Raw genomic sequence first — 14,165 nt, forward strand, 5'->3', positions numbered from 1 at the left:
GTTAAGAATTACTTAAAGGCAAGTTAAATATCTTCAATTCAGCAGGGCCGGATAAAATACGTCCTCGAATACTTAAGGACTGGCTGAAAAGATCTGAGCCATTAGCAATTTGTGTTTGAAAACTCATGGTGGAAGTGAGAGACCCCAGAGGACTGGAAAAGGGCAAATATAGTACCGATCTATAAAAAGGGGAATAAGGACAACCCACTGTATTATAGGCCAGGCAGAAAAATAATGGAACAGATAATCAATTTGTAAGCACCTAGAAGATAATAAGGTGATAAGTAACGGTAAACATGGATTTGTCAAGAACAAATTATGTCAAACCATCCCAATGTCCTTCTTTGATAGAGTAACAAGCCTTGTCCATAGAGGGGAAGCAGTAGATGTGATGTATCTTGACTTTAGTAAGGCTTTTGATACTGCCTCACATGATCTCCTCATAAACTAGGGAAATATAGGCTAGATGAACGTACTATAAGGTGGGCATGCAACTTGTTGGAAAAGCGTACTCAGAGAGTAGATATCAGTGGTTCACAATCAAGCTGGAAGGGCATATTGAGTAGGTCCTGCCGGGATCTGGGTCCAGTTCTAGACAATATCTTCATACATGATTTGGATAATGGGCTAAAGAGTACACTTGTAAAGGTTTGCAGATGATACCAAGGTGAGACAGTTTGCAAGTGCTTAGGAGGACAGGATTAGAAATCAAAATGATCTTGACAAACTGTAGAAATGGCCTGAAATAAATAGGATGAAATTCAGTAAGGACAAATGCAAAGTACTGTACATAGTCCCTTCATGATTATTCCTTCCTGCCTAGAAAAGAGTACTTCAGAGAAGGATCTGGGGGTCACAAGCTAAATATGAGTCAACAATGTAATAGTGTTGCAAAAAAAGCGAGCATCATTCTTTAGCAGGAGTATTGTAAGCAAAACACGAGAAGTAATTCTTCCGTTCTACTCAGCACTGATAAATCAGGCCTCACATAGAGTACTGAGCACTACACTTTGGAAAAGATGTGGACAAATTGGCAAAAGTCCAGAGGAGAGCAACAAACATGATTAAAGGTCTAGAAAACATGACATAAGAGGGAAGCTTAAAAATAGTTGGGTTTGTTTAGTCTGGAGAAGAGAAGACTGAGGGGTAGTGGGACCTAAAACTTCAAGTTGTAGAAGTTTGTTATCAGTCTCCTTTTTATAAATTGTTCTCCTTATCCACCGAGAACAGGAAAAGAAGGGGCTTAAATTGCAGCAAGGACGGTTTAGGTTGGACACCAGGAAAAACTTGCTAACTGTCAGGGTAGTTAAGCAATAGAACAGATTACCTAGGGAGGTCGTGGAATATCCATCATTGGAGGTTTTTAAGAGCAAGTTTGACCAACACCTGTCAGGATGGTCTAGATAATACTTAGTCCTGCCTCAGTGTGGGGGACTGGGCTAGATGACCTATCGAGGTCCCTTTGAGTCCTACATTTCTGTGATTTCTATGACAAGCATGCCAGGATCTTTGATACAATTCCCTGATCGGGTGGACACATAGCAGAGGTTTCACATGCATAGACATTGCTTGGTATGGAGCCACTTACGCTACCTTTGCTGAAATAGCATTGTTAAGAGAATAGCATTCAAACCCATTCAGCTCTGATTTCATGCTCATTTCTCACCGTCGTACAGTTACCATCTATCTGTTTTTTGAGACTAGGGCTGGAACAATTCACAACCATTCTAATTTTTGTTCTTTTTCACATCACACTTCGTGTTTCAACAAAAATTTTGTTTTTTGTGGCATCTTTCATGCATTGGGACTGGAGATACATCAGTGTTTCAAGTAATTTCAAAGTTAAATGATAAGCAATTATAGCTATTGTTAAGTCTGCCAGTAACTTACACCAGGTGTGAATATTGTTTTTGAGCTTGGTATGGTTGGCCAAAACAGTGTTTATTTCTTATTGGTTTGGGGATCTTAACCTCCCTGGAGCAGCCAGTGGAGAAAGGGATGTTTTCTTATATCCTTCAGAGGAAATACCTACCTAGTCTGTCTGGAAACTTTCTAAAGTGCATAGGCAAAGGATTAAATAATATTTCCCATGTGGAAGATACTTTGACCATTTGAATTTCTGTTGTTAAAGCCCATAAAAATGCTTCAGTATCTTACCTTTTTTTCTCTAAAGGCCAGCCACATTCTGGTTTGTTGCAGTCAGGAGTTATCAGCTGCTATGTCATGTATCTCACCTTCTCATCTCTGTCAAGCAAACCACCAGAAACTAGTAAGTTATCTTGAGGTTTATTAAGGTCCTTTAAGACCTGCTGCATCAAAAGTGAATGTGATTAGGCCTTTAGATTATCATGCCAAACAAATCCTGCATGGTCATGAGTTCAGTGCAAGATGCTAGCTTTGGCAGAAGAGACTGGTATAGGATGTAGGCCAATGCATGCAATAACAACCAGAAAGATGTATAGCCTTCTTTCGTTTCAGACTGGACACTTTTGTCTGCCCTTTTTTCACTTCTATCCAGTAGATTTCCACCCCCTCCTCCTCCCGTTGCTATTTTAGCTGCCATTACAATAAGACCTCCTATAATTAGGACCCTACCAAATTTATGGTCCATTTTGATCAATTTTGCGGTCATAGGATTTTAAAAAATGGTAAATTACATGATTTCAGCTATTTAAATCTGAAATTTCAGTGTTTTAATTGTAGGGGTCCTGTCCCAAAAAGGAGTTGTGGGAGATGGGGGGGTTGCAGTACTGCTCCTTCAGAGCTGAGCAGCAGCATCCCAAAAGTAAGATGGGATGGTATGGTATGGTATAGCCACCCTTACTTCTGCACTGCAGCTGGCAGGATTCTGCCTTCAGAGCTAGCCGCCGCTTTGAAGGCATCACAGAAGTAAGGGTTTGTGCTGGAAGTGGCCCAACTTGATTATCATACACATTGTAAGGAGAGTGATCACTTTAGATAAGCTATTACCAGCAGGAGAGTGGGGTGGGAGGAGGTATTTTTTCATGCTTTGTGCGTATATAAAAAGATCTTCTACACTTTCCACAGTACGCATCCGATGAAGTGAGCTGTAGCTCACGAAAGCTTATGCTCAAATAAATTTGTTCGTCTCTAAGGTGCCACGAGTCCTCCTTTTCTTTTTACGAATACAGACTAACACGGCTGTCACTCTGAAACCAGTCTGTGAAGTTCTTTTCATGGCCGTGAATTTGGTCGGGTCCTACCTATAATTGATGTGCTAGATTTGTTAATTGGGAGCATGGAACCAAGCAAATTACCTAGTTTTTGACCCCATTTTCCCTTTCATGTGAAAAATTACTCTCAAATCTTTTGCTTCAAGGGCATTTGAGTAGTACTACAGTTGCTGTTCACGGAGTATAAAAAATTAAGATTAATCCTAACCAGATATGGGTGTCCTTGTATCTCTTCACGTGCTAATTCAAACACATTGTGCCTCACATTTACAGAGCATCTCCAGATGCCAAAAAACCTTGCTATAGTTTTTCTAACATTGGGCTCTTTTAAAATTTGGTTTGTCTCCATTTTTCTCTCAAGGAATTCCTTTTTGGAATCCATCCAGACTGATGAATCTAGTGAACAGAGAGCCATTTTCCAAGCTCCAAAATAAATTTCTGTGATTCAGATGAATTGCACTAAAGCCTTTCCTCTAACCCAGTGGTAGGCAACCTGCAGCCCATCAGGGTAATCTGATTGCAGGCCGTGAGACATTATACTGACGTTGACCGTCCGGAGGCACCATCCCCCGCAGCTCCCAGTGGCTGCAGTTCTCTGTTCCTGGCCAATGGGAGCTGTGGAAAGCAGCAGCCAGCACATCCCTGCGGCCTGCTGCTGCTTCCCGCAGGTCCCATTGGCCAGGAGTGGCGAACTGTGGCCACTGGGAGCTCTAGGGGGCGGTGCCTGTGGATGGTCAATGTCAGCATAATGTCTCGCAGCCCACAATCAGATTACCCTGATGGACTGCATGCGGCCCTCGGGCTGAAGGTTGCCCATCACTGCTCTAACCTCTGCAATTTAGGCTAGTCTTGTTAAGAATTACCTCCTTTTTACTAGAATAGCACTAACTAGAAAAGGAACTGTGATGAAGGACTTAGTGATGTGTAGGCTTTCATCTGTCTAGGCTGTCCCCCTGTCAGAAGGAGAATTGGAGAATGTTACACGCTGGTAAATCTGAATGAGATACCCAATTTATAGGCAAGAAAACTATTGCATTTGCAAGAGCATGCACTGGGCTGGAGGTGTTAAAAATATGTCTCAAAGCAAATATATTTGTCAAGCAAGAGAACCTCTTCTCTTTGACACCAAGGACAAGCTGGCAGTTTGCCAGGAACCTGAAGGCAGCAGCTAACCTGCATACATTTTAAAATAAAATATGCCCATAACCAGTGTAGTTCTTTGTCCTCAGTGCATCATTTCAGGAGTGGAGTTGCCACAGGCCATACTTTAGACCTCATTGAGCCTATATTTGGCAGTTGGGCTGCCCTTAAAACACCCCTGTCTTAAACAGACATTATACAGGATAATGTGACCCCAGCTTTACAAACAGTAACACATTTATAATGTATGTATAATTTTAAACTTCTTCAGCTGTCAGTTGGCCCTCCAAAAGAGTGGGGAGGTGAAGTGTTGGTGAACAGCCCAGCAGAGAAGCTGGGATTTTAAGAACTACCCCATGGCCTGACATTTCTCCACTCTGTCCTGGTGAGCCAGCAAAGTGCTGAAGTTTATTGTAGTTCTGCCCTTCAAGAAACAACACATCTGGCAAGTCTAATTTCAGCCTCCCAGCCTAGATAATCTTTCTAAAAAAGATTGTTCTTGACGTTTCGGGAAACACATTTTTTTCTTTAATCTGAAGTCAAATGAACTTATGTTTGTTTTGTGTTTTAAGTCCTGGATGAGAACCATAAGAACATTACAATCTGCGTACCTGATTTTAGCCAGGGTTTGCCCAGAGATGAGAACCTGGTTACTGGATTGGGCACTACTCTTCTGTTTTGTTGCATTTTATATTCTTGGTAAGTCTTTGGTTTTGTTTTTTTAAGTTACCTTACTGGTACATTAAATGTGGGGATCAAACAGATTAAGATTTTATAATGTGTGCAATGCAAATGCAAAGCAATTGCTAGAGGTAGAATTACACGAAAGGAGGGAAATTAATCTGATCATACTTTCCCACAGTCCCGGAGTGGCTGGATGTTTCTTCTCTAAAATGATCAGTGATGAAATAGGCAACCCTGAAACCTAATGATGATTTAGCATTTTATGAAAAGGATCCACATCTACTGGTGGAAGAAATTCCAAACATGAACCAGTGAAGCATTGCCTTCCTGAGTCTGCAGACATAGCTGGTTTAATGGGTCTGACTGCGGAAAGACAACACTGCCTTTGTTCACATTTGAAAACTTTCTTAATCATCAAGACCAGAAACATCACTTTTTCACAAAGTCTTAAATTCTACAGAAAGTACTGCCAAGTAGTGGCTTTTCTGATAGTAATTTGGACATAGTTTGTGGTTTTTAACTGTGTGGCAAACTGCCGGGTAGTGTGGTGTTGCTCTCCATCCATCGCCACCCATGTAAAGGACCTCAGTCTAATAAACTTCCTAAATGCAATGTGCATAATTAATTGAGTTATGTCTTTCATATGTATGTGATCAAGCACTACTAGTGTCTGAGATTCTGAATGTGAAATTGACTAGAAGCCCTCCTGAAACCGATTAGTCTATTTGGTTGTCCATAAGAGAAATGCAAAAAAAGCAAACAGTGAAAAGTACAGTAGAGTTACAAGCACCCTGGGAATGGAGGTTGCTCGTAACTCTGAACAAAACGTTAGTGGTTTTTTTTTTTTTTTTCAAAAATGAACTGAACATTGACTTAATACAGTTTTGAAAGTTTACTATGCGGAAGAAAAATGCTGCTTTCCCTTTTTCTTTTTCTTTTTCTTTTTTTAAGTCGTTTACATTTAACACAGTACTGTACTGTATTTGCTCTTTTTTTTATCTCTGCTGCTAGTTTGTGTACTTCTAGTTCCAAATGAGGTCTGGGGTTGACTGGTTGGTTCGTAACTCTGAGGTTCAACTGTAATTTAGATTTCTTTATTTTAGTTTTTTAATATTGATGTTCAGTAATAGAAAGGGTGGTGTTAGTAATGTAGTGAAAGACACTTTGTTTAGAGAGAACTTTTACCAGCAGTCTTTTTAAAGAAATTCTAATAGCTTTATGATTTATTCTTAAAATTTAGCTCAGCTGAAGAAATATGTTGATGTGGAAAGTAAATACAAGTAAACAGCTGCTCTGGTACAGCAATAACATTCCCATTTAAAAAAATTATATGAAATACACATCATATTAAAAAGCAGAAATCCCTTACAAAACCTTTTAATCTGTGTGTAGAGGGAGGTGTGTCAGATTCTTATCCTGCTCTAAAAGCACCTCTTTGGGGGTGGCATTGAGACTGCATTTGAACAAGGTGGGGCAGTCCTAATATCTGGAGAAACCAGCCTACCTTGGTATTTCCTGTCAGACCTGAATCTGGGCATAGTAGGTCTCTGCATTTGTGGTGTCTGAGTTATACTATTGCAACTCCTATTTAGGAATGTACCAGGAAAAAACTCCCAATTGCTTCACAACACAAGTTGCCATGTCACTGTAACTGCAATGCACTGATCTTTGCATTGGCTCCGCACTGAATAAGAGTCCAGTTCAAAATCTCCATCATCCAAGAATTTAGCTGTCTTAGAAGAGGTGGTGCAACAAGTCCTCCCATCCAGAGAAACCGCACTATTCTGGTAACTCCTATCAGACAAGGATCTTGCCATGAATCTATGTATTCATGATCCAGGTTTGATTTATTGCAATGACCAATTACGTCTACTTTCCACTGGAACAATGAATCTTTCAATCCATAGGGAAAGATTTGTCAGTGTGGAAGACAGACTTTTTAGAGGAGTTGAAACTAGGCTATGGAGCATTCTCTCAGGAAGAGCAGAACAACAAATACCACCATGTTCAGAACTAAATGAGAAACTCCTCCTCAGTATGAGAACCTATACTCTAAATGGTAGGAAGGAAACAAGGGGTATAGTATGTTTCTGTGTTAACATTTCAGTGTGGGTCATGGAGAGTTTGTGTAACATAGCCATCCTTCCTCTCTCAAAATAAGAGCTGGTTTCAGAGACAAGTTGGGTGGAAACTGGGAAGGATTCCCCCAACAATTTACAGGAAATGGAATAATAATGGTATAAATAGTCTTCCTAGCAAATAGCTCATAAATATTATGAGTTTGTCTCATCTGCAAGGCTGTGACTGTGGTCTTTGTTTACAGGATTGGTCAAAGTAATTGCTGTAAAACTAGTCTGGGAAAGGCGAAACACCCGTCATGCATAGCAGGGAGAACCTGTTCTGAAATGCAAATTTGTGTGTGTTTAGCTTTTAAGTTGATTGCTGGGTGGTGCATTGACATTAATAGAAGTTGTCTAGTTTATTTTTAAGTTCATGATTACGGAATGAGTCTGGTGGTGATCTGTCCTGTAGATTTCTACTTGCACAGAACAAACCTTTCACAGACTTAGCACTTGACTTTACATCCTGTGTTATCACTTACTTCAGTTGTTGAGGGACTGGATCCTTAGGGTATGTCTACACTGCAGCTGAGAGCGAGACTCCCAGTCTGGGGTTACACAGGCTCGTGCTCGGTTCATTTGACTTGGCACACGCTAAACTCAGCAGTGTGGCGGTGGCTCTGGTGGGCATTTGACCTAGTCACCCAAGCTCAGGCCCAGGGGCTTGAGAGCACGAGCTGCAGCTCGAGCCACAGCATCCACAGTGCCATTGCTGGCACACTGCTTGGGCTGGGAGGCTCGTTCCTTCTGCCGGTGTAGACGTTCCCCATGAGATTTCTCAGCATCACAGGAAACATACTTACGCTGCATGTTATGGTGCTGTCTTCTCTTTGATCCTAGTTTGACCTCAACAACTCGTGCAAGCTCTGAAGCACTGAGAGGAATATATGCAACGCCTGAAACTGAAGTGAGTTAACTATTCCCCTGAACTGTAACAAACTGCAACAAACTGCTTCTACCCACCATACCATCTCGGGGCTCACTTTCAAGCTGTCTGTCTTCTGATTGTATGTATTGTTCATTTAGAATTTGCAACCAGAACTTATAAGGATGGTATAAAAGGGTTAGCTGCCTCTTGAGCAACCCCTTGTGGCCACAAGTGGCTCTGCAGGACTCTGCTTCTGTTTCCCCTCTTCAGGCCCCCTGAAGAACTCCATGCAACACTTCTGTAGTTCAGCGATGCCCTTCTTTGTTTTGGGAATGATTGTATTGTTGTAATAAATCCAGCCCCAAAGTTCTCAAATCCCCATCAAGTCTGTGCTCCCAGTCTTCCTGGGACCCCTCATTGCCATTATTAGTTTTTTTTTTTCCTGGTTACAGCTACTCTTTAAATTCTATCAGTTATTCAGTAGATAAATAAAAAGAAAACTAAGATAAATCCTTCTGAATTCCAATAGATTTGAAACTAACCTATTCATACCAAATTCCCTACCTGGAGCCTGGTCCCTTCTTAATAATTTAGGGTTCTCTGTTGGAGCCTGCTCACTCCCAGCTGCCATTCCCTGCCTTGGCAGGCCTTTGCTGACGTCTCTCCCTCCGGCTTCATGCTGGTGTCTTCTCCATGAGCACATCGTCATTCTCCTCCCATCCTCTCCCTCCCCGCCCCGCCCCCTCCCCTTGTCCTGCTGCTTTTTAATAAGGTAATCAGCTGACCCCTACTCAGGTGTGCCTTCTGAATAACTAGGGTTGGCTGGCTCCAGGCCTTCAGGGACAAGCCACTCTGTTACAGATAGCTACGTAAAAAGCCTATTCACACGCCACATGTTCTTCCTGTCAGGAAAGGTGGAATTTCCTGAGTCTTTACTGCCTGGGCTGGCTCCTCACAGCTCCTGCTGGTCCCTCAGAGGACTTGCCTAATGTGTCCCAAATAGTATGCCACTGTCCTTGCAGTTTTTTTTCTCTAGCATTCGGCAGACTTCCTGTGATGACAGAGTTTGCATTAAACTGGGGTGTAACTGTTCTCCAGAAGCTCACTTCCTCTCAGTTAGAGGCAGAAAAGAAATATTTATTAGGAATATAGGCAAAGATGAGATCATTATATTTTAGTTGCAGAACAGGGCAGTTGAGAAAATTCAAAAGCAGTAAAATGTGATCAAAAGTATTAGTGCTCCACATCAGGGTTTCTTAATCTCTTCCCACCCAAAACCACTAACACACTTTGTTTTGTTTCTCTTCCCCCATTGTCATGCTATATGTGGTAAAAATAAGCCATTCTATTGCATACGTACATTTGTTCGCTTCACAAATGTCTAACAGATGTTGTCAGCTCCCAGTATGGAAGACTGAATTCCCACTTCCGTTCTAGTCCCCTCATTTTAGTTGCTGTATCTTCCATCTGAGGTAGAAATATCCGTGTTTGCTCTTACCCCAAAGGTGAATTCTGTGGGAAATCTTGAGCAAAATAATTCAACCCACTTAACTCTGAGCATTAAAAAAAATCAGCTTTTCCAATATGTTCACTCAGAATTTGTGCGCTCTGCTGTCTAAGTGGGTCAAGCTACATACTTCAAATTTATCTTTTTTTGTATATCAAGACTTAGAGCCAATCCTATGTATTGTAAAAGCTTCTTTCTGGGTGTCATGAAACTTTCTACAGAATCTAAGCTTTCATACTGTCATCTTTAAAAAGTGGTGTTTCTAGCCTTTCTTGGTTGCAAAGATAAGTATATAAAAATACTACAGTAATTAACTGTGAGTATATAACATACATGCAGTAGTACTCACATAAATCTTTGAAAAATAGTAACTATTGCTTATGGCTGAATAGTAAATAGATATTATTAGCACTCCATTTTGCAAAATCACTGTACTTCAATCATGTGTGCCTGGTACTCAAGGCACATAGACACACAACCTTAATGATGACCCTCTGTACTGGATCCCAATGAACATTTTTTGCCTCCTTACCAATCAGTTGTGCATACTTTGACCCACAATAGCACTTGGGTTGCTTCATACCCCAGTCTTGTCTTGCTAGCGTGAGAGTTGAAGCAGTTCAAGCTTTATTGTATGTTAGAATGCAAATTGCTGAATGGGAAGCGAAAGGCACTGGCTGGCACAGCCAGTCTTAGCCTGGTAACCCTGGTCCATTTGTCTGAGAAGGTTGAACTGAGCACTCAACGGTAGAGTTATTTCTAAATCATTGGGAGCATGGCTACACTGGAAACTTCAAAGCGCTGTCACGGGAGCACTCCCGCAGCAGTGCTTTGAAGTGCGAGTGTGGTCACGCGTGAGCGCTGGGGGGGAGTTCTCCCAGCACTCCTGGTAATCCACCTCCACGAGGGGATTAGCTCCGAGCGCTGGGAGCCTGTCTACACTTGTGCTTTAAAGCGCTCAGACTTGCTGCGCTCAGGGGGGGTGATATTTCACATCCCTGAGCCAGGAAGTTACAGCGCTATAAAATGTAAGTGCAGACAAGCCCTTGGTTTTAGAGAGTTATATGGGGACTGTTGCATGTGAATATAAAGCAATGACGGGCAATGGCTAATTAATTCCATTCTGATTGTCTTCCGTGAGGTAAAGGACCTTTGTCTTTTGACAAGAAATGTAAACATAATTCTGCAGCTGCATCTATTTATACAGAAAGTCTTTCTGTACCTAAACTAGAGATAATTAATTGCTCTGAATGCCTATTTGTATGCATGCCAACAGTACTAATTACATCACTTAATGTGCAAGGCCTGAATTTCTGACACATGTATCCAAAGAAAAAACACTTTCTTTGGAGGAGCCTGGCATTAACTTCAGGATCTTGATATAGCCAAATAATAATGCAAGCGAAAGGCAATAGTTCTTGTCCAAATTTAACTTAAAAAAGTAAAGAACCCTGTTAAACCAAACTATAGGAAGAGCATTTATTCTCCTGTTTCAGTAAACTCAGCCAATCTCTTAAGCAGGAACTTTGCTAGTCTTTTTATCATCTTTTGCATCCAGAGAGTATTTAATCATACAAAGCGAGTGTGAAAATCCTTATCTATTAAACTGAAGTATAAAGATCACAAATCTTAAAGTACAACATAATTTCTTGGTATGTATACTTTATTAGACTCCAAAACAGAACACCACCTCCCCCAAAATGAAACCGAAACTATCCGAGAACAACAGATGTTGGAGATGTAATATAGAAAATGCAGAGTAAATACGTATTTTGTGGAATTGTGCACAAGAAGAGAAATACTGGGAAAACACACAATCAAAGTGCAATGTTCTATATTAGCAGGCAGTGGAAATAGGAAAACATGCGGCAGTACCCAAATGCATTTCAGGAGTGTCATTGTGCCACCAGAGAAGTACTAGTTTCTAGACTGAGAAATGAGACTTGTCCACCAAAAAAACAAAACAAAAACCCCTTGCTTACATAAAATGGTATGAAGATAAAGTAACTTTCAGTTTACTACTGCTGGCTCCAACCTTGCAAATGTCTATTTAAGTTTGATGCTTATATTTGTATAATCAGTCTTGCTGAATGTAGTCAGAATCTCTAATATTCCTTACATTCTCATTTCTATAAAGAAATGTTACTTTTAAAAACACCCGTGACTTAGGTCTGAAGAAGGAACTACTGTACACAGCCATTTTGCAGCATTACTCCACTATAGCTACACTATCCTCTTGTCATTTGAATATTGGTCTTAGATTATGTAAAATAGATACATGCAGTATAATTCTCCATAAATGGTTAATTAACACCAAGATAGAGTAGCTGCCTAACTTCCAAAAGGTCTATTGCTGTAAATTGCTTGTCTGTTCCTGATTGAGGCTTTAGTTGTGTTGTCTGTTGCAAATATACAAAGCAATGTTTTTATAAATTAGTATTTGTAATTTAGGCACAACAGGCTGACTTAATCTGCTGATCTGTTTCTCTTTTGTTGCATGAAACCTCTTTGTTAACTTTATGTCTGCCTTATAGGTAGCTCGTTGCTGCTTTTGCTGTGCACCAGATGGAGATGGTAACTATGCATTCCTTATACATTTTGCTTAGCATTGCTTGTTCCTTTTAGCCCAAACCACAAGAGTATAACTAAGGCCAGGCCCAGTATATACAGAGGTGCGTGTGTCCTAAATTCTGTGGAAATTGAAACTTCTTCAGCAGCATGAAATGCATTGGAAAAAATTATTCAAAAACTAAGACCACTCTGGAATGCTTTAGCCTTAAATATTTATTTTAAAATCTATACAATTTTGTCATTTAAAAAAATTTAAATACTTTAACCACACAAGGATGGAATGGAAATCTCTCCTCTTGCATTATATGAAATAAAAAAAAGGTGTGAAAGGGGAGTAGCTGCTCTTAACATACTTTCAAAAGGGGGTGTCCTGCTGTCGCTGCCAGATTTGTGTGCTCCGCATTCTGTGCTCTTCTCCTGTATTGAGCCTTTGCTCTCTGCCTGGGTGTAGGAACAACAACAAATGGAGTACCAATTGTTGCCCACTCTGTCAGAAGACCCAGTGGTGTTGGGACTCTCACTTTGGTATCAGCAAGGGAGTACTCCATGGACTGAGACCTAGTACAAAGTGAGGAAGCTCAGGATCCTGTGATCAAGTTAAAAGGCCTGAATTCATGACAATACTTAAACGTGCTTAAATTCCATTCACTTCAATGCAACTTAAGCATGTGCCTGAAGTCAAGAGTATGCTTAAGTTTTCTGCTGGATAAGGATATTGAACTGAACTGGGCCTAAAATTGTTCATTTTAATTAGATCTATAGGATGTGAACTCTACCACTGTTTCCATTCTTGTGTGAAACAACTTCTTGTTCCCTGTTTCATACAGCTGACACCGAAGAGCATGTTGAAGAAAGGGGCGGTCAGACTGTAATATATGATGAAAAGAGAGGCACAGTATACAGCTATGCCTACTTCCACTTTGTTTTCTTCTTGGCTTCTCTCTACGTGATGATGACAGTAACTCACTGGTTCCAGTAAGTAAATTTCATGGAAAAATCTTAACATTCATGTAATGTTACTGGACGGCTCTCAATGTAGGAGTACGGTTGAAATACCCAAAACTGGAGCGGTTACATCTTGCCTCCTGGTTGAGAGAGGGAGAGAATAAGCAGGTCTGTCCTGGCTGTTCCCTGAACAGAGCTGTTCAAAGAGCTGTTCATCTGCTCCCAGGTTCAAAATTAGGTTGCTGGCGGTCAGTAATGGTCTCAAAATGAGCAGAGGGAAACAAATCTAAAATAGGAACGGTGAGTGTAACCGCTTACTGCATTTCTTGTCACCTTTTCCCTTCATCTCTTTAACAGTTATGAAAGTGCTGAGATTGAAAAATTCTTCAGTGGAACCTGGTCCATCTTCTGGATTAAGATGGCGTCATGTTGGGTGTGTGTCCTACTCTACCTGTGGACTCTCATAGCACCTCTCTGCTGTCCAACCCGACAATTCTCAGTGTGAGACTTCACAAGCGCGATCGTTACAAATACTTCAGTCACTTTGCTAGAGAAATAAGTCTGTCAATCAGGTGTCTTAACATGCTGGTTAGTTACCTCTTGTCAGATGAAACATAGATCTGAAGACTTCCTCTTTTTTAACCATGTTTTTTAACTGTCTGAACAAAAATGTAACTCCAAGGAACAAATCTACTGAAAGACAGTGTTGCAACACTGATGCAGAAGGGTGGGGAAAATATGGGTGATGATACATAAACTGGAATAAATAAAACTGTTGTAGAATAACTGACCATCTGACTTTATTGGCAAGAAGAGCAAAGCCAAACCTAGTGCAAAGTGTATCTTTCCCTCCTGTGGAATGTCAGATACCTTGTAACAAAAGGAAATGTATTTGTTGTTATACTTTTCATTACTGATGCCATTTACAACGGTGGTGATTCAAATTCAAACTATCCTTTTATACTTCACACAAGTCTTGATGCCTGTCTCCAGATAACTTTCTCCACAAATGCACCTAAAGTACTACTTCAGTAGTAGAAAACAAGTAAATGTTTGACTGGGGTGGGAGTTGGGCAATGTATCTGCTCAAAGGTTTCTAAATATATTAAATTACTCAATATGTATATATATTAAGT

At 40.6% G+C, this 14,165-nt stretch overlaps 1 protein-coding gene across 2 annotated transcripts in view; it reads left to right on the forward strand.

Moving 5' to 3' along the window:
* Positions 1–13,815, forward strand: part of SERINC5 (serine incorporator 5) — a 53,852-nt gene extending 40,037 nt beyond the window's left edge. For both annotated transcript variants that reach the window (XM_048849648.2, XM_048849651.2), the window contains exons 7-12: positions 2,174–2,269; positions 4,907–5,033; positions 7,979–8,045; positions 12,048–12,087; positions 12,912–13,059; positions 13,387–13,815. In XM_048849648.2, coding sequence (XP_048705605.1) covers positions 2,174–2,269; positions 4,907–5,033; positions 7,979–8,045; positions 12,048–12,087; positions 12,912–13,059; positions 13,387–13,534 — 626 coding nt within the window. In that variant the 3' untranslated portion in view covers positions 13,535–13,815. The remainder of the gene's footprint in view (positions 1–2,173; positions 2,270–4,906; positions 5,034–7,978; positions 8,046–12,047; positions 12,088–12,911; positions 13,060–13,386) is intronic.
* Positions 13,816–14,165: the final 350 nt, after the last annotated feature.

The sequence above is a fragment of the Caretta caretta genome, chromosome 5 (assembly GCF_965140235.1).
Source record: "Caretta caretta isolate rCarCar2 chromosome 5, rCarCar1.hap1, whole genome shotgun sequence".
Lineage (NCBI taxonomy): Eukaryota > Metazoa > Chordata > Testudines > Cheloniidae > Caretta > Caretta caretta.